Genomic DNA, 25,511 nt, shown 5'->3' with positions numbered 1-25,511 from the left:
ATAAGTGTTCATTGACTCTTTGTGCTAAAAACACATTTTAGCAGCTCGGTGTATTATATGCTTTCATAGAAACCTTTTGTAAAGATATGCTATTTTTGAAAAACATCCTACATCAAAAAATACTTTCACATCAACAAATATAATATTGAGGTTGAGGCTGTTTACTTGCCAATCTCTGAGTGACACAAGATGGTATTCAAGAATTACTGAAACACAACCTTTTCAATGTTAGTAAATCTAATGTCATTTTAATATGTATGACTTTGTTTGAATTTTTGTTCACTTTATTTATACTGTATTATATTTTTTGAACAATGCTGCACTCTAAATGCTGCTCAATAAAAATTTCAATCCGCTAATCTTAGTTCTTGGATTGACATTTGAAACTCTTAGTATTTTTTGCACTAATGCATACTTGAATCAAGTGTGGAACTTTGTGACAGAACTTTCCATAACAGTTTTTACAGTATGTACCAATGTAGAAGAGGTAACAAAACCCACATGGAAGTTGTAGTCAAAATATTAAATCAATATTTTGAATAAAATGATCAGTTCAGTTTCTCTAGATTGAGAAACTGAGGGAGGATGAGTCAGGATTTGAAGAGATATATATTTATCATTGGTCTTAAGTTCAATATTATGTAGGTTGATTATAGAATACGAAAAGGAAAATATTGCACTTATAAGTAAAATTTACAGCATGAGGGAAGAGGAATTGTTTTGTGAATTAAGACTATACTTTTTAATGACGCAAAATAAATACTAGCCCTATTTAAAAATCTTTCTTGGTTATTTTAAAGAGAGGAATTTGAAGGAAATGTGTTTTTTGACATAACTTTTTTGCTTCCATTGTTTTTTGACTGTTTCAATCAGGTCAGTCATTTGAAAGATGACTTTTGTGATTAAATTGAAAAGCCAAGCACATAGCTATTTTAAGGCTACAATGGAGCTTCTTCATTAGTGCAATAAACTCAGCAAACAACCAGAAAGTCATGGGAGAACTGAACGTCAACCACTTTTGACTTCATTGCTTTCGAAGCGCAATGAGGCAAGCAAGACCTTCATCTTCAGCTGTACTGACAATAAAGCATAACACTGGATATTGATTAAATATAGTTACAATATTTTCAGTTCTTCTCAACTCCAAAAATAGCAGGTTAAATCTTTACTAAAAAATAAAAACTAGTACCGACATGTTTTCTGAGATAACTTATTACAAAGTAAATTTAAAGCTTCAGTAACAAAAATTTTAATTGTTCTTAACAAACCTAATTATTCTTGAGATTAAAGCCATTTTATTATCACTTCTTGTTAACCAATAAGTATTTTATACCGTACTGAGGAAATTCATGTTCAAGAAACTCGACCCCCCCTAAAAAAAATGCTGAAATGCCGCCCCTGCTCCTGACAACCATTTCTTTTACCCGGAATTCACAGTTTACTGGAGGAGATCTGGTCTTGATCACTTTGACCAAAAATGTTAAGGAATTTCAGATGTAACACAGTAAACTTCCGATTATTCTCTAAATTGGGCGGCACATCTGCCACAGGTAATAAAAATCACGGATAAATTGCAAAAAGGCTGAAATGATGGACAACAAAGGTAAAAATTATTCTTCCTCAAAAACATGGCTGTATTGATTCATAGTACTTTGTACACTGAAATTATATGCAGCATAGTGAAAATGTTTTGTATTTCTGCACAGCAGAACTAAACACCAATAAAAAAGCAGGTGTATGTACAATGAAAAAAGTGCAAAAAAAAAAAAAAAATCAATAAATTGTTAAAACAAAAACAACTACAAGTTTGACTTTATAATTTTTAAAGAAAAAAAAACAGCCATTGATTTTTGCTTCTTGCTGCAAAAACACATGCTCCTAATTGTTGATTAATTTCGCGGATAATCGGGAGTTAACTATATTGGAGAAAGGACTTACAGCGAAATTGCTGCTTTCACGTTTTATTATCTCATCTCTTGTTTTAGATTATTCTTATAGTGTACATTTTGTAGTAAATGAGTAGAAAATGTCTTTTTTTTTTTTGGTTTGCAACATTCTAAAGAGCACTTCATTCATTCTTTTTTATCCACATCAGGTTGAAGTCTGTATCAAATTGTTTTTGATATTAAGTTATTTTCTCCTTGAGGCGCCACTGAATTCCTTTTCAACACTCAAGTGATTATATTTTGAATGTCCAAGTGTTGGCAATACAATCTTTCTATTACCTTTTTATTACTTTATTGTTGTAGTTAAAGAAGTTTTAAGATCCTAAAACAGTTCTTGGTACTGTTTTTGTTTACACTTGGTACTTTTATTGTGTACCATATGTTGTTTTTAATTATTAAAAAAATATACATAATTCAATGAGCATACAAGAAAGTGATATGATGGCCCCTTTTTCTTTCACTATTATTTTGGCTACAGTTCAGTTCAATATATTTCAATACACATTTGTTAAAAGTTGAGTTTTAATTTTGTTGAAACTGCAATTTGCTCCAAAATATCTTTTTTTTTTAACTGCGGCTTTTCTTGTTTCAACTGTTGCTTTTCTCTATCCTTCCACAGAATGCTTAATTTACTCCTTCAAACTGTATTTAGAATATTGGTTTTAAAGGATTCTTGTAGAACCATTATTATTTAGACAACTATGTTTTTTTTTTTTTAATTTTTATAATGTTTGAAAGATTAACCAATAATTTTGAGTTTCTTTGTGAATTTAGTGTGTAAATTTTTACTAAGCCTATTTACCTTTTTTTTTAGACTCAAAACACATCCTCATTTTACTTTGTTAAACTTGTGCCAAAACCAGATCTTTTTCCATCAGATAACAACCCAAACAAATTACCAGATTTATATTACTTTGTTCGACATCATCTTGCAAAAAGGACAGCTCTTGTAATCCCAACTCTAGAGTAAGTCTGAATTGAATTTTATTCATTTTATTGTCATGATTAGCATAATTTTCTGCATTTAATTACTTTTTCTATTAAAACCGAATCTTATTTAAAACATCTAAAACTTTGAAAATATTTACTATTTTTATCTATATTCAATGAATAATAAGTTAGCTCATTTGGAAATACAGTAAAACCTCTTCTAATGGACGCCCTTCTTATGCAGTTTTTAATTCTCTGACAGCAAAGTGTCAAGCCTAATATATTAGAAAACCTCTCTTGTACGGATACCTTCAAATACAGACACTATTTTGAGAGTCATTTACATTGATATATATATATATATATATATATATATATATATATATATTTTTTTTTTGAGGAATAAAATTATTAAACATAAGAAAGGTTATGATAAATTTATAAAGGTAATGAAACCTATATATATATATATATATATATATATATATATATATATATATATATATATATATATATATATATATATATATATATATATATATATATATATATATATATATATACTTGTTTTACAGAGCTCTATAGATTAAAACTTAGTCTCAACAGACAGAAAGTTGCACCAGTGAGATATGTTTCAAAGATGCTTAAAATGTTTGTTATAAGTCCAGCCTGACATTGACGCCTGTGTTGTCATTTGGAAAGCAGCCAAACCGTAGTGCTTTAAAAATCTGGCTAAAGCATTTACCAGTTGACTGTTATGCAAATTAAAGAGATTAGATGACAACCAAGGAACCAGTGTTATGTCAGATTGGCTCATGCCTTTGGATAAAAAGTTTACTAGAGAAAGGCATGTTTTTTTCTTCATGGATCATGCGACTTTCCATTTAAAACGCATTTATTAAATTAATATTGATACTGTCTTGTTAGCAAGCAATACAAATGTCAACCTATATATGCTGAAATTAAAAGTTCAAAATTCAGGACGGACAACTAGATTTAAAGCATTTGATCAATAAGCCAAAAAATGCTAAAACTAGTTGACGCAAACCTAATCTGTAAGTGTACAATATGCCTAGACTAATAAGGTTCTACCACATGGAAATGGTTCCTCAGTAAATCATTAACAGTACTATTAAAGACTTTATTTCTGTACTTAACATTACAAATATATTATAGAATTGAGAAACCCATCAATATTCAATTAAAGCATCAGATGTTGTGTTTCTAAGGAACAGTAATGACAGGCTTAATTTTTTGTCAGTTTTTTTTTCTGTCCAGTAAGATTCTATGTTTGCTTGGCAAGAATTGGACCAGGCAGTGCTGTATTCACACATGGGCTTACTGGGCTATAGCCCAGGGTGGCATGATTGGAGGGGCGGCACATTTTCCCATACCAAAATACTAAGTAAAAACCTTTTTTTCCAGGCATAAGGCCATAGGAGCGGCCACGTAGAAAACATCAATATCAAAAAGACATCATAAGCAGAACATCAATGTTAGAAAAAACAGCGACCCTCTAACATCAATGGTAAAAACATCAATGTTTTAACAGACACATCGATGTTTTGAAAACATAGACATCAATGTCCCCCCACTAAGTGCAATGGCTACATCTGTTAGACTAGAACATGTTTTTTCATTATTATTATAATTTAGTTTGCTTTATTTTAAATTGCAAATTGTTGATAAGTTCCTCAAAACTTTTTTCATTTAAATCTTTAAATGTTTTCGAAATTTTTTTAAGTTTTTTGAAACCAATGTGCTGCGATTATTCATTTCAAAAACTTTGCTTTAAATTGCAAAAAAAGTTCTAAATTTGTTTAAAAAATATGGATTTATTATAATGTAAGAATAACTTTTTAATAGTGAAAGATTAGATTTGCTAGCACCCAATTTTTAACAATTGGTTGGTTGTTAACAACCAACCAATTTTATATTTACATACTAACTTCACATATAATTGCCTGTTTCGCATTTCAAATCAATTTTAAATGATAATTTGTTGACTTTATAACAGTACATTATTATTATTACATTAAATTGTGCAATATCTATAATTTCAGAAACATTTGTTAATGTTAAACATTGTTATGAGTAGTGTTAGGAAATCAAAATTAATGAATAAATTTAGTTAAAATATTGTTAATTTAAAAAGTAAATGAAGAATAATTAAGAGTTTCAAGACAATAATTATTATTACTCAGAATTTAGCAATTATAATTTTATTATTTAAAGTTAATTATTAGTGCATATGCAATTTGATTTTGACTAGATTTCATTAATGAAAATTTATTTAAACTTTTAAAAAGGCCAATTTAAATTTTTTAAAAATCTGATTTAAATATTTAAAGAAATATTGTGATTTTTTTTCTAACTCTTTAAGTTAACACCCCTAGAGGGCGGCTTCACATCCAAATACGCCTCTGAGGCCGTGTAAATTTTACTGCAACTCTTGTATCCTCTCTGCTGTGAAAGAAAACTGATTGAATAATAAAAGATAATGTTTTAAAATAATTTGTTGGCGACTATTTTGAAATTTTACAATCTATTACATTTTAATTTATATTGGGATATTTCTTTGGTGGATTATTTAACATTTTGATGAAGTTTTTTAAGTTTTATTTAGCTGTCGGGTTATTTAAATTGAGCTTTTCACTTTATTTAAAGACTTCTTTTAATTGTTTGGCAGATTATTTTTTCATTTTAATGGAACTCAGTCTTGTTTAATACCTAGTTTTGTTTAAAAAAATCTTATGGATGAAGATTAATTTTTTGTTTATGTGTGGATGGCAAAAGTTTAAAAGTGTGTCTCCCCTATAAAACTAACAAAAGATGAAATCTTAACTTACTTTATTATTATTTTTTTTATGGTATGCATTACCCATGCTAGTTTACTTTATATTTGATTTATGCAAAGGTTTTCATATATATTTATTTCTTTATTTAAAAGTACATTGGAACCTCCATTAAACGAAATAATTTTGACCAGACTTCTTTCAAGAAATCAAAAATTTCAGATAAAAGAGAACACTTAAAAATGGCTGTCAGGAGACCAAAAAAACTTTTAAAAACCTGTACACATTTACAAAATAACGACTCAGTGGGACATTTTTAGCTATAAACAATAAATTTGTTGGGGTAAGGGGGGGGGGGGGTGATAGGAATGACTGTGTGGTGATCACTGAAACAATAGTTTACTTACTAAATTTAATATAATAAAACTAGGATATTGTCGAAAGTTGTCATTAAATTGATTCAGTTAGAAGAGTTTCAGATAGTTGAGGTTGTTCTGTAAATTAAGTTCTAGAGCATTTCACGAAACAAAATAGTGAGTGTAAGTTTCATACTTCATTATTATTATTTTTAAATTAGAACCTGGATTCCGTTTTGTGGTCCAAGACTTATTAAGGAAGGAATGAATGTATTTACAAAATTTGGTGATCTTAGTCCCAAACAAATATTAATGCTCTTCAACCAATTTTCCTCATGGCCCGAATATGAAGATTCAACGTTTCATGCTGCTTTACAGAGGTACCGAAGCAACAATCCTTTTAATGATGAAGATAAAGATAAATGAGCATTTCAATGTATTTTAATTGTATATATATATATATACACATTTGTTTGTGTTTTATTTATTTACTGAAATAAGAGACTTGTATTTCATAGCCACTAGAACTTTGTTTGAAATTTGTTCACATCTTAAGTTTTTTCATTATTTTATTATATTTTAAAACCAAATTTAAAATATAATCGAACAATGAAAACAAATATGAACAGAATATTAATTTTTTGTACCTCATTTTGCATTATTATAAATTCATTATTGAATTTTCACACCCAATATATTATACATCATGAGAGAACTCAGTAAGGTTTTGAAAAATCATATCGAGTAAACGGTATGAGTTAGGTCAGTTTTAAGTCAATTCTGAAGAAGTCAGTAGCTAATCAAATTTCATGCACATCAGTTTTAGTTTGTTTTCTCAACACTAGGTAGCGCTGGGCATCACTAACCTTGAAGTAAGGTAGAAAATTCAATAAATGTTGATGTCTACTGTGACAAGTTGGAAGAGTATTTTCTCTCTGTTGATATTGAGGCAGAGCACTTTATGTATGGAGGGAGAGTCTCAAGCTTTCACTTTCATTTGAAGTTACAAATTTATAGCCAAAAATAATAAAAAAATATTTCAATGCAATTTTGATTATAAAATGCATTGTTCTTTCTTTGTACTGTAATTTTCAAAATATGTGCCTTTCAAACTAGTGCAAAAGTAAAAATGATTGTTTAGAGTAAATTCATGAGAAAAAAAATCAATTGATGTAAAAAAACCATCTTTAAATAGTTTATTATATGATTTTGCTTGATACATTAATTTATCACAGAATCATAAGGAAAACAATTTTAAAATTTCTACACAGTGCCTTTTGCATACAATATTTATGTCCACAAACTTATAAAAATTTCACAAAGAATAAATAATATTTTTTCTCTACAACGTTTTGAGCATTTAATCAAAGTAATTAAAATATTCAATGCGAGCTATATGCAAATTTTGTAAAACAACTTCAAAGTCAAGCTTATATAATATAAGCAAATGTACAACTTTTAAAAGACTATATACATATATGTATATTTCTTACAAAATTTCATGTGCTTTTCAATTTAAAATACAATATTTACATTAATTGTTTTGAGTCCGCCACTTATGGATATCTTCTTGATGGGCATCAGGCAAAAGTTGATGTCGAACACCACCCAACACATAATTAGTAGCTTCACTTCCTAATATTATTGGTTTAAATATTGTGGGAGGTATTTGTCGTAGAACACCACCAACTGCACCAGAAACTCCTTTATGTTCATGCTCTGCTGAAGCTACACGGTAAATTGTGCGAGCCGTATCACTTAAGCCCTATATTGAGAAAAAATAGAACAGATTTGACTATTGAACCATTAAGATAAATGTTTATCTTACTTTACTATTGAACCATTATTTATATAAGATCTCATTTACATGAAATACACCACCAGCTCAGTCATTTCCAGCCGAAGACTGCGGTTTTGTGCTTATTAGCACTCATCAGCCCGGCATAGGAAAGTGACTGAGCTGGAGATGGAAATCCTCTTAAGGAAGCCAAGAATGCAAAACAAGCTGGTAGCTAATATGGAATTAGCACAGACCAGACGAGTGACCGAAGCAATGGTTCAGTTCAACTCGAAGATTGAAGGCAAGGCATGGTATATTCAGTAAATTACCGCCCATTAGCTAGGGCTAAAGCAGAAGTACATGAAATACACCACCAGCTCAGTCATTTCCAGCCGAGGACTGCAGTTTTGTGCTTATTAGCACTCATCAGCCCGGCATAGGAAAGTGACCGAGCTGGAGATTGAAAACCTCTTAAGGAAGCAAAGAATGCCAAACAAACTGGTAGCTAATATAGAATTAGCACAGACCAGACGGGTGACCGAAGCAATGGTTTTTGGCACTTCCTTAAGAGATTTTCCATCTTCAGCTCAGACACTTTCCTAGGCCGGGCTGATGAGTGCTAATAAGCACAAAACTGCAGTCCTCGGCAGGAAATGACTGAGTTGGTGGTGTATTTCATGTATTTCTGCTTTAGCCCTAGCTAATGGGTGGTAATTTACTGAATAAGATCTCATTTGTTCCTATAAACTGGAAATCATGAATTAGTAGTGATTGTAAAATAATACATCTGTTAAATGAGCATTAAGCATAGTTAGAAACAAAATCTTGTTTCTTTTAAGCTTCAAAAGTTTAAATTCATTTCAAAATAGGTTAATGTAGCACTTAATTACAGCTGGACTGGCATTCCAACACATTAAAGGGATTTTTTTTTCTTTAGATGAAATTTTCAATAAAACTGTCAAATCAAATGAACTTACCCAAACAATTAGTTCACATCTAAGATTTTGATGAAAAAAAGTACACATGCATAAATACAATGGCAAGAATATAATAAATACAATGCAATATGTATTTTAGCCACACGCAACAGATAAGTCACACACATGTGCATGCTCAGCCATTAGTGTCAACTGCTAGAATGAAGAGCAGTGATCAGATATGAAATGAATATTTAAGACAATATGAATTTAGTGTTAAATAGTGGGGCTGCGGAGTGTAATCGAAGAATCAGGGTTTAACTGATTTTGGGGTAAAAGAGAAAGTCGAGAGTCGAAGGTTTAAAGTTCTAAGGGTACGAGTGTCATTTTTACTTTCTTCTATATCTAATATATAGAAGAAAGTATTGGATTCGTGCAAATTTTCGAATTTCGAATTTTGACGGATTCGAACGTTTTGAGGTGTGCTGAGTCCATTTCGACCATTTTTGGAAAATGTCTGTCTGTCTGTGTGTGTGTGTATGTATGTATGTGTGTGTGTGTGTGTGTGTGTGTGTATGTATGTGTGTGTGTCACGTCTGTGTGTGACCAGTTTTTTGTGGCCGCTCTACAACAAAAACTACCGCATGAAATCGAACGAAATTTAGTACACATATGTGCCCCTATGTGAACTTGTGCCCATTAGTTTTTGGCGCGAATTCCTCCAAGGGGGGTGGAGCAATGGGACGTTTTTCGAGTTACGCGTGCTTGCTATTCCTCAGGAAGTAACTGGCGGAATCAAACAAAATTTGGTCCATATGTTGGTATTAACAGGAACAGGTGCTGATTCAATTTTGGTGTCAATAACTCAAACGGGGGTTGAGCTATAGAACGTTTTTTGTCGTCAATTGTGACTGCTGTATCTCAAGAAATAATGAACGGAATGAAAGAAAAATTTATCGGCAAGTAGCCCTTAGTGGGTATAAGAGCTGATTTTATTTTTGTGTCAACAGCTAAAAAGGGGGTAGCGCAATCACCCGTTCTTTTTTTCCATTTTGAGTGCCCTATCTCAAGAAGTAATGCTACGTTCTGGTTGAAATTTGGAATATATGTGAATCCATATGTAAACAGGCTTTGGTTCTATTTTGACGCCGATCGCTCCAAGAGGTGTTGATTTTTTTTTTTTTTGCGAATAAAAATATTTTTATTAATGCAACAATAAGAAAGATAAATCGTAATAGATTGTCGTCTGCGTATTTCTCATGATTTTAATTGTATGGAAATGATAGGAAATATTATCTCAATGATTTAAAATTTTTAACTGTTGCCATCTCATGTTTGTTAACAAATAAAATATTTGTAATTAATTCAAGCAAGGCTTTTAAAATAACTTTCAATTTTCGCTCATTGCTTTGCTTTTACAATAATTCAGACATTGGGATAGTTGTCAAGTTTTTGCATGTGTCATTTTGTTTTTGTTGGGAATATTGCTTCCTCGTCAAGCATGGGGAGGGATCAGAAAAAAAAAAAAAAAAAGAAAAATATAGAAGAAAGTTTCGTGATGGCCACAACATACTAGTTCCTCAAAGTCTGCAACTCTGCCAGTGCATGCAGAGTCAGGCTGATTTTGGGTTAAAGGAGTCTGAGTTGTAGGTTCTTAAATTTTCAAAGTCACAGTCTCATTTTCTCTCCAACTCTACAGCCTTGTGAAATAGTACTCTGAGAGTAAATAAATCTTCTTTTGTAATGAGAATGATCATTTCTTTTTAGCTTTAATTACCTGATGAAATATCAGGATAATCACATGATTTTATCAGATAATGAAATGATTTCTCATTATAAGTTTCATTATAATTTTTTGAGAATAAAAATTTATAACTTTTATGAGTCTATGGGGTAAGGGGGGGGTGGCATATGATTGAAAAGAGACAAAATCTAGGTGTGCAGAATGTGATTTTACACTTAAAATTTAAGATTAAAAACTAGCATTTCAAAGACTCTTGTTTCTGCTGAAATTTTTTTTAAAAAAGGGAACCTGAGAATAGAACTTGATTACAAAATTTTATTTTGTTTAGACAGCATTGACTTCTAGTTATTTACAAGATACCACATTAAAAAAAAAATCTTTTCCTGAAGAATTATTATCTTTAAAGGCATTTTCAAAAGTTAAATTACACCAAGAATTGTTCTCGTAATTGGTTATAGTGGAATTAAAACAAGTTAAAAAAAAAAATGCTTCACTGAATGTTCAAAACAAACTATTGCAGAACTAATTTGCTACACTGCATTTCAATTGAAGGTCAATTTCCTACCTGTTTTTTTTTTTTTTTTAAATTTTTAAAGCAGGCTGAAAAAAAAAAAAAAATCCAGCATCCAGCCACTGACATTCATTAGACTTTTGAAGTCTTGAATTCAAATTGTGTTTTTTTCAATCACAAATTGCAATAGGAAGCTACTATTTGGGTTTTTTGTTCCTACAAAAGGAATGTAATGGAGAAGAAATTCGCGCAGCCATCATATTTGGATGAGTGATTTTCTACTTTAGGTAATACAAGGCATATCCATAAAAAAAGAAATGATAATTAGGATGCAGTGTTTAAGCTGTAGTTATTATGGCCAATTTCCATTCATACACTTATAAAGATCATAATTACTGTTGGATGAAAGTTTCATCATTTGTGTTAATTTTACTTAAATAACTTCTACTTTAACTAAAGAGGGCACAGTTGCCCAGTTCATGTATAAAAGATTGATTTTGCAATAACTGAAACTTATAATGGCAAAGATGTGTACTGGTGACTTGATTTACTTTTAAAATAGCAGTTAAAGGTGGTTCTTTAGTGTATGCAGAATTTTATTTCCTTGAGTTTATTGCAGAAAGCATAAATGGAACTTAGTGATATAATTACAGCACATACTATTATGGTATTTTTATTTCTTATCAATCTTAAACGATGAGAATTAGTAATCTGGAAGCTTTTTATTCCGAAGAAATTTTGCTATCGTTTAACAACATAAGTATTTTACCTAAGAAAATGCAATTTATTCAAAAACCCCATTTTTAAGGTAAAATCTGCTTGAGAAAAAAAGAGAACAAGATGTTTTGTATCCATGACAGTGAAAATTAGTCTCTTTAAATTAATAAATACTAAAAACAATGAGCTACACTTATACTCGTCGTCATGGTCATCTGAAAAATAAAAGGGAAATCAACTTCGGTCAAATGAAGTAAATAAGCAATTCGTGATTGCTCAATATGTACAGTGTAACTTTGTTTTAACAATACATTTCACTGTTCCAGATTTGACTGCATTGAATGTCTATGCTCCTGGATTTAACGATAACTCTTTCCAGTCTCTCAACCATGGGCGGATTTATGGAGGGGCAGAGGGGGACAATGCCCCCCCCCCCCCCAGTTTTGGGAGGACTTCATGTAGTAACAACACATCTTCCAAAATTTAAAATATATATATATATATATACATATATATATTATTTTTTCTTGTTTGAATTGTTCAGAAGGGCATGGGTAGATTTATAGGGGGGGCATAGGGGCCAATGCCCCCCCCAGTTTTGGGAGTACTTTATATAGTAAAAACACATCTTCCAAAATCTTAAAACAAAGAAAAACACGACTTTTTCTTTTTACCCTACTTTCCCAGTAAAAGTCAGAAAAAGAAGAAAAAAGCATGAAAGAAGGCTTAATGCATCTTAAAATTATCGCGAAAAACAAAAAAAAAAAAAAAGTCAAAAATAAATAAAATAATTAAATAAATATTGAAAAATTAAAAATTGGAAAGTAGGGTATTGAGATGGTGAAAAATGTCTGTTGGTCTGTCTGTCCCCCCCCCCCCCCCCCTAATAACTTTTGAATGAATAGTCCAATTCGAACAAACTTTTTTTTTGTTCGAAAGATCTCGGCGAGGACACCTCATTCCCATATTTCAGTTTTTGATTTGAACTATTTTTTGTTCAATTTTGAACAGTTCAAAAAAACTTAACATTAGCACCTACGGGGAAATTCAAGGCAATTCCGAACTGTGAGGCGAATTTGCTTCAAACAAAATTAGTAGGAAAAAGCGTTTGATGAAAAACTTGTACATAAAATATCTTTTTGATTTGAGCAATTTTCCGTTCAATTTTGAACAGTTCAAATCCCTTAACATTAGTGCCTACGAGGAAACTGAAAGTCAATGTAGATTCCGTACTTGAAGGCGGATTTACTTCAAACAAATTTTGTTGGAAATAGCTCTTGACGCCAAACTCCAGACTTCGACTCCGAGAATTTAGGGGCACTTGACTCCGACTCCTGTGCCCGATAATTAATTGGACTCCGACTCCCTGACTTAGACTCTGACTTCGTAGCTTTGGCAAAAATTTATACACGGAGGACAACTGGAGGACTGACTCCGATTCTTAGATATTTGACTCATTTACCCCAAAATGAGATTCACTCCAACTCCGACTTTGCAGCTATGGTTTTGACTGTAAAATAATTATTGTTGATCTGACTTGTTTTTATTTTTACGCTAAAGTTTTAATTTAGGTATTCAGTTTTCGGCGAATAAACTCGAAGTCATTTATGTTTCTACATAAAGATATGCGCAGACGTTTTTTTTTTCTTGACAATGAAAATTGTTTCTTTAAGTTGACATTTTACTGTTTTTTTTTCTTTTGGTAAGTGCATTAATTCATTTAAAAACTGTTTTTGGCAACAGGAGAAAAAGAAACAATGTTTTTTTTTTTGATATGATGTAATTATTTTAATGAGCTTATTAATTTTAATTATCATTTTTTTGTTTTGAAAGCTGCTAAAAAAAATTTTTATGGAAAAAAGTGTATTAGCTGCTTTTTTAAAAGTTGCTGCTATTTTTTATTCTTTTTTTCCGCATCTAATTTTTTTAGATGAGTGAGGAATATTTTATTCCTAGAAATCAGCTTAAAGTATTTTGAAAATATGTTTGAAAAAAAATTGCGATTTTAGCTATTTTTGAGAATATTGATCAGGTACTAGAAAGTAGTATGGGTATACGGGAAAGTAGGCTCGTCAAGTTCTAAACAGAACTTCTTGTTTGAATAGTTCAATGAAAATGAAGAGAAAAGTGAATGTCCTTTTCTGATTGGAGAAAAGAAAAAGAAAAAAAACGAACATTAAATATAAATTGCTGTCACTGGAGTGCTGAAAATGTGTCTAAATTCACTCTTTTAGACTGAAAACCATTAGAGCAAGTATGTGAATGAAAATATAGGCTAAACGAGCAAGACATTAAGCTGCAACACATAATAATTGACGATTATTTTAACAAATTAGAACCTAAAGCAAAGGGGAAAAAACTCCCCCCCCCTTTTGCGCTAACAAAACGATCTATTCGTTATGATTGTGTCCACATTTAAAGTATATTTGTGCATAATATTTATGTTCTTAGTAGATTAATTGGCCTTTTGAGAAATTCTAAAAAACAGTTTTTTTTCCTTCTCTCTCTCTCTTTCTATTTTAAGAGAGAGAGAGAGAAAATAAATACTATCGCACTCTGAATAAATTTCAGTTATCTGAGTGTTTTGATTAAATGAATCTTTTTACTTAGAGAGAGAGTACAATTTTACTTACTTTATAAATACTGTTTAAAAAGTAAGGCAAGTCATAATTATCTAAGTCTAAGTAAGTCAGTCCTTGTCATTATTGAAATCTAAATAATTGAGTCATCAAAAGTTTTGGAAAAATTTGCTGAAATTTTATAAAAGTCTATATAAAAGTTTTATAAAAGACCTAACAAAGATTAGTAAAATCATAAAAATCCTTTAACCGTAAACACTGACAAATTTTCGTAAAAATTACAAAAAAAAAAAAAAAAAATCAAGTAAAAAATTTGCAGGTAAGAGTGAATTACAAACAGGGCCGAATTTGCCTATAAGATAAATAAGCTATTTCTTTGAATATTTGGAAACGTGTGGCTACAAACCTTAAATTTTAAAATTTCTAACAAATGGTTGAGGGGGAGGAATGCCAAAATATGTCAAATTCAGCTCCTTGCCACATCCTGTATTAAAAATGTAAAAATCATGGTTCTCACATTGGTAACATATTATTTGAAATAAATTTTTGTGACTCACTTGTTTCATATCTTGCTATGTATTTAATCCCGAATGTAGTATTTTGGAAGTTCTTTTGTATTGATTGCTTTTATCTTACTTCTTCTGCATATTGTCTATCTGTTTAGCACGGAAAAAAATACACACTACTTCTTTTTTTTTTTTTTTGGGTTTTCTTCCCCCTATTGCAACTGAAGAAAAGTTGTTGTCATGAGAATCTTACTTATCTTTATCTTACTTCTTCTACTTTATCTTACTTCTTCTGCATATTGTCTATCCGTTTAGCACGGAAAAAAATACACACTACTTCTTTTTTTTTTTTTTGGTTTTCTTCCCCCTATTGCAACTGAAGAAAAGTTGTTGTCATGAGAAATCTATGGCTTCTTTTTTCTTTTAAATTTAAAATAGCTATTTCTCACAAAGTTAGAACAGGACTGTAAAAATTTACAATCAAGTACTAAAATATCAGAGATTGGAAAGTACAAATGAAGTGCGTTAAATAATTTTATTTATTCTTGAGTCCTTGAAAATAATTAGATAAGTCTGTGAAAATCTTAAGAAAAGTCGGCTTCAATTACTTCTACTGCATATTGTTAATCTGTTTAGCCAGGGGAAAAATGATACACTACCTCTATTCCTTATTGTTTTCTGCACTACTTATAATTAAAAAAAGGTTGTTGTAATGAGAAATCTATAGTTTATTATTTTTTTCAAACTTAAAATGGCTTGTTTCTTACAAAGTTTGAGCAATACCGTACAACTGTATAATCTAGTTATCAATTTCTATGTGTATCCAATTAAGGGCAATAAGGCATTAAAATGCAGAATTTTATATCCATTATACAAAATTTCCTCCGGGGGTAAAATCCCCAGCCCCCTAAAATTGGAGATATTCTATTTTCCACTTAAAAGGGAGTCCTGCATCACTCTCTTGATACCGGCTTCCTCTCTTAAGGTCAATTCAAAAAGGACAGCATGGAAACACACATTAATGAAAACGACACACAAAAAAATAAAGCATGGACTTATGCATCACAGGAAACAGACAAAAACATGAAAGTGGGGGCAATAAAAATGTTGCTTAAAAAAAAAAAAATCCTGCCTCCCCCCCCCCCCCCAGGAACTCAGTCCTAAATCCGCCTATGCTCTCAACAATCATTAAATCGGGATTATACTGTATATATATATATATATATAGATATACAGTTGGCTCTCTGTTTAACGACTTTCAAGGGACCACAAGAAATCGTCCTTAAGTAGAAACCCTCCTTAAATAGAATGCTTTTAACACTATAGTGGACCATCTGGGACCGTGAAAAGCTGTCGTTAAACAGAGAGCCAACTGTATGTAGAAATTTCAAGTTCAAATTTTAGGAAAAATATTAACAGCATAGTTGTCAACTATTGGTAAATAGGAAGGGGAAAATGATCAATTCTCTCCAAAAGAATTCAAACATTTTTGACATAAACTTAATAACATGAACAATTGGTGTTATGATCAGTTTCAAAGTGTCAACCTAGTTTTCTAAATCTCTCTTAAAAACATTATCATACTGTGATCGCTGAAAAATCCCAAATTCACCAGTCCTTTCCCTCTTGTTGATTAAATGCCAATTAATTGACTAGAACATAACTAAAGGACAAAAATGGCAAATTATTACACAGACATCTTTTAGAGCTACAGGGAAATTTTTCCTGAATCCATTTAAGATCATGAATTACTATACAAATTATTATCTCTCTATAGTAAATAAAAGTAAGGTTTCAAAAAAAATTCTGAAAGGAAGTCTGTGGCAGACGTGCATCCAAGAGAGCCCATAGCACGTAACAGCCTTGAAATTTTGTACAAAATTACTTCGAGTCCCGGGGGTGTGCACCTGGGGTTTTATTTTTTAAAATTCGAATTAGTTTTTCTGTAATTATTTTTTAAGCTCAAATTTTGCATAAATTGCCTATTAAAGGGGTGAAAAATTACTTCCACACATTAATATTATATATCGTTGAAAAGGATAGAATTTTCGCATTCTATGCAACTTGTTTCAATGCTTTAACATATAGGGCGGCAGTTATTTGCGTTTTTAGCTCGAACTTTTTAGGCTTAGCTACAATTTAGGCACTACATTCTTCATTAATTCTATCAGTAAAAAACGAAGGAATTGTCCCACATATTTCTTTTTGACACCACTGGAAAGATAGGTTTTTTTTTACTCCAGATCTAACTTGACCTATGGTCGAAAAACTGAGCTTCTATCTCCAAAGGAAAAAAAGTTACAAGTCGTTAAAAATCAAATTCGAATAATCTCATCTTCAATAAAATTACTGATGTTTTCTTTGGCATTGCCATAGTTACCTCTTTTCGATTTGCATGTTTCTTCTTTCTTATTCACAAACTTTAAGGGTTTCGATTTTAATGGAAAATCTTATGCTCAACTCAGTTCAAGCCCCAAGCTAAAGAGCAAAATATGTTACTAGAGATTACGAATGTGAAAGCGACTTTTCAAACGTACAAAACTGCAGTTTTTCAATGCTCATGGCAAGGGTGCCCATATGCAAAATTTTAAGGGGGGGGGGGGGCTCAAAAATTTTCCCCATGGAAAGCGATTTCAGTACATATTAGCGATATTAAAATTTGAAATTTTTAATAACTTATTCATTAATGGCTGGAAAAGAAATTTTAAAATATTTTTGCTAAGAAAAAGCACTAAAAGCAAGGAAGTTCTCATTTCCAGGGGGGGGGGCTCGAGCCCCCCTTGCCCCCCTATATGGGCACCCTTGGCTCATGGGCCCCTTAGCCCTTACGGTTCTGCAAGTTGGTACAAGTCATTTTGAAACCCGAGGAAGCGGTGCTTTTTGATCCAAAGGGAGCTCTTAATGCATTTTTAATCCGTCTCTTTCTAATTGATGATTTAAATCTTTGAGAATCAAATAAGATTGCAAAGCAATCTTCGGGGATTGGTGAGCGTTTGTGAGCAGAGGGCAAAGCCCCCTAATAAAAAAGTTTGATGTTATGATCAAAACCACAAAAATGGGAATAAAGTACCTCCTTCACGACAGTATAGGCAGTTGCTACACCCTCTCTAATATCAGCAGGCTGACAATTTCTTCGGTAGTTTTCTTGAGATCTTTGATATTTATATGTCACACTAGGTCCTGGTGAAAGCACATCGCATGCAACTGTAGCTACACCCTAAAAAAAGTAAAAGAAATAGACATTTAAAAAATTTGAACATGATTTTTTTTTCAATCAGCATTCTCATTCCTGATTTGCTTTATTGGGAAAAAGCCTTGAAAAGGTTATTTTCATTTAGTTTACATCATAGCATACACACAAATAGACTCTTTTAAGATTCCATCATTGTTTTGGCTCGAAAATCAATTCAAAATTAGTTTAAAATATAAATTGCAAATTGCCATCCCCCTCCCACACACACGAAAAAAATTGCAAAATCATTGATACTAATTAGTAGAGGCAGTTAAACTAACAAATTTTTATCACATTTCTGTAAATAAAATTTCAGGGAGGGAGTGGATTAAGCTCCACACTCTGCAAACATAAGGAAAAAAAGAAGTTCATTTGTTATAAAGTTCACACATAATTTCACTAGGTAAATTTTACTTCCCAGGGTTCATACTCTATTCGGATGAAAAAATTCCATGACTTTTCCAAGACTTTTTCATGACTTCATAAAAATTTTCATGACCGTTTTACATGAAGAGAATAGCACTATTTAAAGTCAAACTTGCCATTTTTTGGAAATTAGCATTAGCAAAACTGCTGTGTGAATGCCACTACCTCTTAGAAGCTTGTGATGGAAAAAATATAAGTGTACACCTAAAAAGCTAAACTATTCTTATTTCTCTACATCATATAAATTTAAGTAAAGTAAAAATACAGTGAATGGAATATAATGATGCTTAATTGTCTCATAATTTTTTTACTAACAGGCAGAATAAAAATGAAAGGGACAAAGGTTGAATAAGTCATAAGCTTCAATAAATTTACTTCAAAGGTTGTCTTTTAGTGTCAACAGTGCATTTAATCATCCACATAACTTGACAGTTTTTTGGTTCTTTAAAGTAAAGCTGCATTCTTTAGTAAATTCATGTTTCTAAACCAGATATTTATTTAAATAAAAAATTCAGAAGTGAATAAATCTTCTCATTGAAATGTACTTGTTTGTTTATTTGCACATTTTCAAATGCATATAAATTAATAGGTTCAGGAATTCCAGAACATAGTGTTTGATTCCTGATATTGAATGCAACATTGGGTCACATGGATTATTTTTGCTGCCGTATGTAGGGCACTACCATTTTAGAGTATTAGAATTCCCCTATTTCTGCATTCTATCGCCTGACTAAAGATCTTTATTTTCTAAAAACTTTAACAAATTAAGATGAACCCTGACAAATTTATTTGTAAAGTTTTCACGAGTGATGGAAATGAATTCGTATGCAATTGAACTGCGTTTTTTTTGTGGGCGTGACAAAATCAAGAACGTGCATGTTTGCTACTACAGAATATAAAATATTAGAAGTGTTGAAAATAATGGTAAATTCAAGATGAGTGATGTCCAAGCAGTAAAATCACATTGCAAAAAAAGACGAGCAGCTGCTACAGAAATGAATGCAATGAGATTTCAAAATTCAAATTTGTTTTTGAGATCGTTCAATTTTCCAGTTTTATTAGCTTTTATGTGCTCAATACTGTTAAATCACTCTAGGTTTCTAATGCTCTTTTAGCTACTGTTACTTTCTCTTTGGCCAGGACATTTTTCCATGACTTTAAATAAATTTCCATGACTTTAAATGAAAATTTCAATTTTCCATGACTTTTCCAGGTCTGAATTTTGCTTTTTTTTTTTCCATGACTTTCCAGGATTTCCATGACCCGTACGAACCCTGACTTCCAAATTAAAAAATAATAATAACTATTCATTTAAGTAATATTAATCGTAATTTTTCTTCTTAAAATAAAAAACTATATGATGCCATGATTTTATCCACTGCACAGGAAATAATGAGAAAAATGATGAACTAAAATTAGTTGCTAACAGATTGCTGCATGTATCTTGTGGAATTGAATTGTCAAAAATCTTAAAAGCCAGCTAAAAGTACTACATTAAAAGCCAATGAGTATTTTTCTAAATATTTATATCAAAGATTCGAGTACTGAAAATTTCACAAGATATTAACTTGTGTGAAAGTATTAACTTTTTAAGGAGCATGGATATCCAGGCTACCGGAAAAACAATAAAATTTAGCTTTCTTACCTGTATTGCACTAACAACTCGGCTTGTCAAATCCAAAAAGGCCATAAAAGTGCATGTCGAAAAAGAAGATGCTCCTTGTTGAAGACCTCTAACGATTTGACCATCCTTCTGGTATTGTACAACAGGCAAATAAAACAAGTCTTTCACACCTTTTACTATAAAATATATAATGATAAATAAAAATTATGGATTCATAGAAATGGAAAAGATATCATGTCATAAACTATTTTCTGTGTTAGATAGAAAATAGAAAAAATCCTAAAAGTATAGTAAAAAAAATAATAATAATGAAATCTTTTACGTCTTTTTTAACAGATATTTTCTCTGTGTATAGTTTTAATCAAACAAACAAAAAAAAAAGCTTTTAAGATTTGGGTTAAATTTGAAAAATAGAGATAACAAAATGTATGGGCAATGTATTGTTCATAATTTTATTACAGCAGCAGCAATGTCTTTAAATTAGGAAATTTATTATAGCTTTCATTTATATGAGAGGGGTAAAGAGGAGAGGTAGGCATATCAATAACTTATGACAATCTCCAGTTTTTACTTATATACTAGTCGATTGATACTAGGTAGAAAACAGGACTTCTTTTGATGAAATAAAGAAAGATAGATTGCAACTATCCACATTAAAATAAAAATTATTTTTCTCAAGCAGTACTGTATGTGAAAGAAGAAAAATTCACTAGTTGAAATACTAAAAACAAAAAACTTTGATGGTGCAATTCAGCTGAAAAGATTACCTAACTAGGTACTGGGGAACCTACTTTCTACTTCTATGATTAATTGACATACCGCTGCTACAGTTCCGTAATTCATACAAAATGTTAACCATTTCCAATATGCGATTCTAAAATCTTTTATAGTAACAGACCTACATCTCATTATTTTCATAATTTCTTACCACAAAACCTTCAAATTTGAACCATTCTATATTTTTTTTATACTTCTATAACTTTAATTATTTTTTTTCACAACAATTTTTTCCCTCTGAGAGGTCAGTTCACACCAAGTACCTTATTTGTATAGTTTTTTGCTTGGCATTTGGGATTGAATTTAGTAGGAAATAATTTTTAACATTGCAATTCTATGATACACATATTTTTACTGAAAACTCTTGTTTGTGCGACAATTTTAGGAGTTTCAAAAGTATTTTTAAGCTTGCAATACAGTCTTAACAGTACTTGAGTAGTGTACACATTAATTACACAAGATTTAAGTTTGAAATTTCAAAAAATTTCTAACCAAATATTTATATCATATACTTACAAAATTGAACAACACTGTGGACACCACCCATTCCGCTCAAGACCGGGCCTTTCTGATTTTTAAGTATATCTTGTTGCCACTCACTCAAAGCATAGTTCAGTAGTTTCTGATGACCAAGTAGACTGAGAAATAAATAAAATGAAAAAAGAAGCATGTAGAAATATAGATTTTTTTATACTGGACACATTAAAAAGGTACAAATCAAAAGCAAAATAGCACATACAGCCCTAGCTTCTATTGGCGGACAGACTATGGAAGATGATTAAGAGCTAGAGAGGATGTAACTCTACATTCTGCACGTTACAGTTTGAAGTCACTCAGTAGCATTTACGAGTCAGTATTTGGAAGAAAATAGGTTTGCTTCATTAGTTGCAAGCAGAACAAATGAAACCCTTTGCCGTAGTTGAACCACCCGACTTGGAACCTAGGTTACAGCTTCTTCTAACCAAATCATTGGCATAGCCCCTACTAATCCCTGCTCAAAAGTTGAGCCCATAGTAGAATATTAAAATGTCATTTGGTTCATCTGTATATTTATAGTAAAAAAAAAAGACTAAAGCATACATTAAGACCTCTTCATATTTTTGGCAAATTTAACAGAAACAAGCAAAAGCCTTAGAAATTTTTTTAAATAGGAAGGAATTTTCCCTTACTTGCTTAAAAATGCAAAATAAGACATTTTTTCAAAGTCAAATACTTTAGACAGAAGGTTGTAATTCCATATTTTAATAATTTGCTGAACATTTAGATAAAATATGAATTAGATAAAAACTGAGAAAATAAAAGCAGGCAACTTTTTCTTAACAGTCAAAATATTTTAATGTAAATCCTTTTCAATAAAAGAAAAGGATTAATTGCCAAAATAAGCAAATTTTTTAAAATGTAATTAAAAAAAAGTAAGGATACGATCAAAGGGAGTAAAAGACATGACCATGTTACCCCCCCCCCCCTCTCCCCATACAAAATTTACACTTCGAAAATAATTTCCATTTATCTTTAATTTCGTCTCAAGCTAATCATTTAGAATTGTTTGGCTTGCTGTAATAAGCCCTGGATCTTGGTTTTCTCTTAACGATTCTTACAGCTCTCCTAATGCTTGCAGAAGCTTCAAACAAACTTCATCTTTAGCAGAAAATTCCAAGCTTTCGAATGACTAAAAACTTAAAAATGTAAATTAAATACTTCTCATTCATGTTATCGAATTTATGTGAAAAATGGGCTTAAAATTGGAATAGAAAAAGAACAATATCAAATTTTCGAAAAATCGCTTCGAAGTACTTCCTTTTACTACAAACTAATTTTTTGCCCATATTTATGAAAATTTGCCAAACGGCCTAGGCGCAATGTATGTCACAGGGATTCGGACAGACAGAGTTCCAGACAAACTTTCAGCTTTATTATTAGTAAAAATTTCATGAGATAATTTATCATCCCTATCTATTGCTATTAAGAGAAAAGTGCTCTTTGTAAATTTACTTAATAGACTTCACTGTTAAGTTATTTCAACTGAAGGACTGCTACTGCACTAATAGTAACTTTGTCAAGAATATTTTTTTTTAGAATCAATAAAAAGAAACGTAATTACCCATGACGGTAACAAAGCCTTTTCAATTTGATTTCTGATGAAGTCAAATTTGCAAGACCCATTAAAATTCCATAAAGGGCTCCCTAAAAGAGAAAAGAAAATTCATCAAAATATTATGATTTTTATTCAAAGTTGTTAAAAGTAAAGTTTCTTAAAGTGAAACTGTTTCATAAATCAAAATTTACTTGTTCCATTAGGACACGTTTTCCATGGTAGTCTATTCGTATTAAAACATCAGGAGAAAAGGAGAAAAACCTATAGAAATAAAGTTAACCCATAAAAAATTACATCTGATCATATATGTTGATCTGATCAAGCATCAGATCCACATGTTAAACACATTTTTCAAATCTACTGAACCGACTGATAATGTAAAAAGTTTGAAAATTAAAAGCCGTATAAACAAAACAAAAATAATATTTTGCTGTAAAATTTAATATCAGTTAAACTCAAGTTCCAGATTTGCCCATGGAATGCTATAGCATGACAAATGCAATTTTGAGAAACTTATACTCTCTGAAAGGATCATAGCTTTTAAAAGTGCTTGTGTCCTTGAGGACATGTTGAGTAACACTGAAATAATTCAACTTCTTGAAAATTACATGAATTCATCAATCCATGAATAAAAATAAATAAGTCATAATAACTACATAATTCACTCAAAAAATTAAAATCATATAGATGATTCTTACCTGTAAAATGTATCCGATGTAGTTGGAGGTTCGTTAAGATTTTTATTATCAATTGGATCTTCAAAAAACCTTTGCTGGTTAGTTTCGAAGATTGTTAATCCTTCTTCTGCTCCTGAATTCAGAAAAAAATAATAAAAGATTAACACACTTTTAAGAAAAAAACCTAGCAATTCTAAATTAAAAAAAAGAAGATAGTTCCACCATACTTCATTTTCAATAATGATGGCTGCAACATAACAATAATACTTTAACTACTGATCCAGGGCATTTCAAAGCCTAAGTACTTTTAATTGTAGTTATTTCCCTGCATTGTTACTTGAGATGGTATTTTCCTTGTATAACAATGAAAAAAAAAAAAACGAACCTACAAAACTGCGAATTTTGCTCACTAATTTAATACCTTTGGATCTCATTTCAAGAAAGAAAATACAGCAGATTAACCAATTCAATGCTATTCCAATCCCACGATGCTTTTCAAGTTAGAATGTAACTAAAAGTCTAGACATTGGGAGGTATGACAGTGGAGATCCACGGGGGGGGGGGGGCGATTGCTTCCCTCAAAAGGTTTGTAAATTCAAAAAATTTACTGGAAAAAGGTCAAACTTTCCCCCCCCCCCCAACACATCATAAAAAATCGCCTACAACTGTATTTTTACGAATTTAATTCTAAAAATTTTCTAGGGGAGAGTCCCTCAACTCCCTCTCTGCAATGTCATCAAAGATTGTCAAAAATTTTAAAGTTTTAGAGCTTCAATTTCGAAAAAATCGCCGGAATCTAAATTTTCCCCCCGAAAATGTCGTTAATGAGGACCTTTAATTACGTTTTCAGAACTTCAATTCCGAAAAAATTCCGGGGGAGAGCCCTCGGTCTCGAGTTCTTCCTCTAACATCAATGAAGACCCACTAACAGGGCCTGATTACCCAAAAAGCTCAGGAAGCTTGAGCTTCCCCTCAGAATTTTTTTTTTTCAATTTTTTATTCTTGGTACTCGAAACACTTATAATTTTGATTATTCAAGAAGAAAAAAAAACATGCTTCAGTTCTTAAACTTTTTTAAAATTTTATTTTCATTAGCCCCCCCCCCCCTTATGCATTATGGATCCGCCACTGTATGATGATCACCATTGAAAGTGGTGAAAATCCACATGGTTTTAATCAGAAAAATTAAATATTTTTTCAAAGATAATGATATTTAGTTTTTTAAGGAATAAAATCTGACTGTTTCTATATTTTGAAACATATTTAGGTTTTACGATTTAGAAAATCAACATCGAAGGTTCAAGGTTATAAAGTTGCTTTTACTGTAATAATGCAACAAAATATTAATATTTTGCTATTTTTATCCCCAGCTGTTTTATAACAAAACCAAAACATGATTAGTAGGCATGATTAATAGGCTTTTCAAGTACAGTTAGCAAACTACATGAATGTATAGTTGTAAAAAAATAAATGTCTATCATCAAGTCAGAGTGGTTAAGCAATGAACCAATTTGATGACTATATTTTTTCATGAGAGATATTTCTCATAGAAAAATACCTTACATTAAAATTTTTTTTGTCAGTTTCCACATTTAGTAGCTGTGAGATATGCCTGAATATGAAACATTTTTTTTTTCTATCAACAATTGAAAAAGAAAAGTAAAACTCAATCCTTTTCAAATGCAACATAAGAATTACGTAATTAGAGTTTACTATAAGTGGTATTGGCAAAATAAATAAATACCTGTGTTTGGTTCATCAATTTGCATTCCGAGAACTTCTTGAAAGAAATCGATTAAAAACATAAGTGAATCCTAAAATGTTTAACAAAATAAATATAAGATGAATGAAATATTAGAAGATTTTAAAACTTTTATTATAAATTGGATACATAATACT

The 25,511-nt window shown here is 31.0% G+C and overlaps 2 protein-coding genes across 2 annotated transcripts in view; one reads left to right on the top strand and one right to left on the bottom strand.

The window, feature by feature from the left end:
* Positions 1–6,453, top strand: part of LOC129224915 (dimethyladenosine transferase 2, mitochondrial-like) — a 28,501-nt gene extending 22,048 nt beyond the window's left edge. The window contains exons 8-9 of the mRNA XM_054859462.1: positions 2,761–2,912; positions 6,249–6,453. Coding sequence (XP_054715437.1) covers positions 2,761–2,912; positions 6,249–6,453 — 357 coding nt within the window. The remainder of the gene's footprint in view (positions 1–2,760; positions 2,913–6,248) is intronic.
* Positions 6,454–7,115: 662 nt separating this feature from the next.
* LOC129225144 (autophagy-related protein 2 homolog B-like) overlaps positions 7,116–25,511 on the bottom strand; it is a 92,867-nt gene continuing 74,471 nt past the window's right edge. The window contains exons 36-43 of the mRNA XM_054859705.1: positions 25,357–25,426; positions 23,634–23,745; positions 23,127–23,196; positions 22,942–23,024; positions 21,357–21,478; positions 20,085–20,239; positions 17,852–17,998; positions 7,116–7,792 (exon numbers count right to left, since the gene is read on the bottom strand). Coding sequence (XP_054715680.1) covers positions 7,562–7,792; positions 17,852–17,998; positions 20,085–20,239; positions 21,357–21,478; positions 22,942–23,024; positions 23,127–23,196; positions 23,634–23,745; positions 25,357–25,426 — 990 coding nt within the window. The 3' untranslated portion in view covers positions 7,116–7,561. The remainder of the gene's footprint in view (positions 7,793–17,851; positions 17,999–20,084; positions 20,240–21,356; positions 21,479–22,941; positions 23,025–23,126; positions 23,197–23,633; positions 23,746–25,356; positions 25,427–25,511) is intronic.

The sequence above is a fragment of the Uloborus diversus genome, chromosome 6 (genome assembly GCF_026930045.1).
Source record: "Uloborus diversus isolate 005 chromosome 6, Udiv.v.3.1, whole genome shotgun sequence".
Classification (NCBI taxonomy): domain Eukaryota; kingdom Metazoa; phylum Arthropoda; class Arachnida; order Araneae; family Uloboridae; genus Uloborus; species Uloborus diversus.
This window is presented reverse-complemented; position numbering and strand designations above follow the sequence as displayed.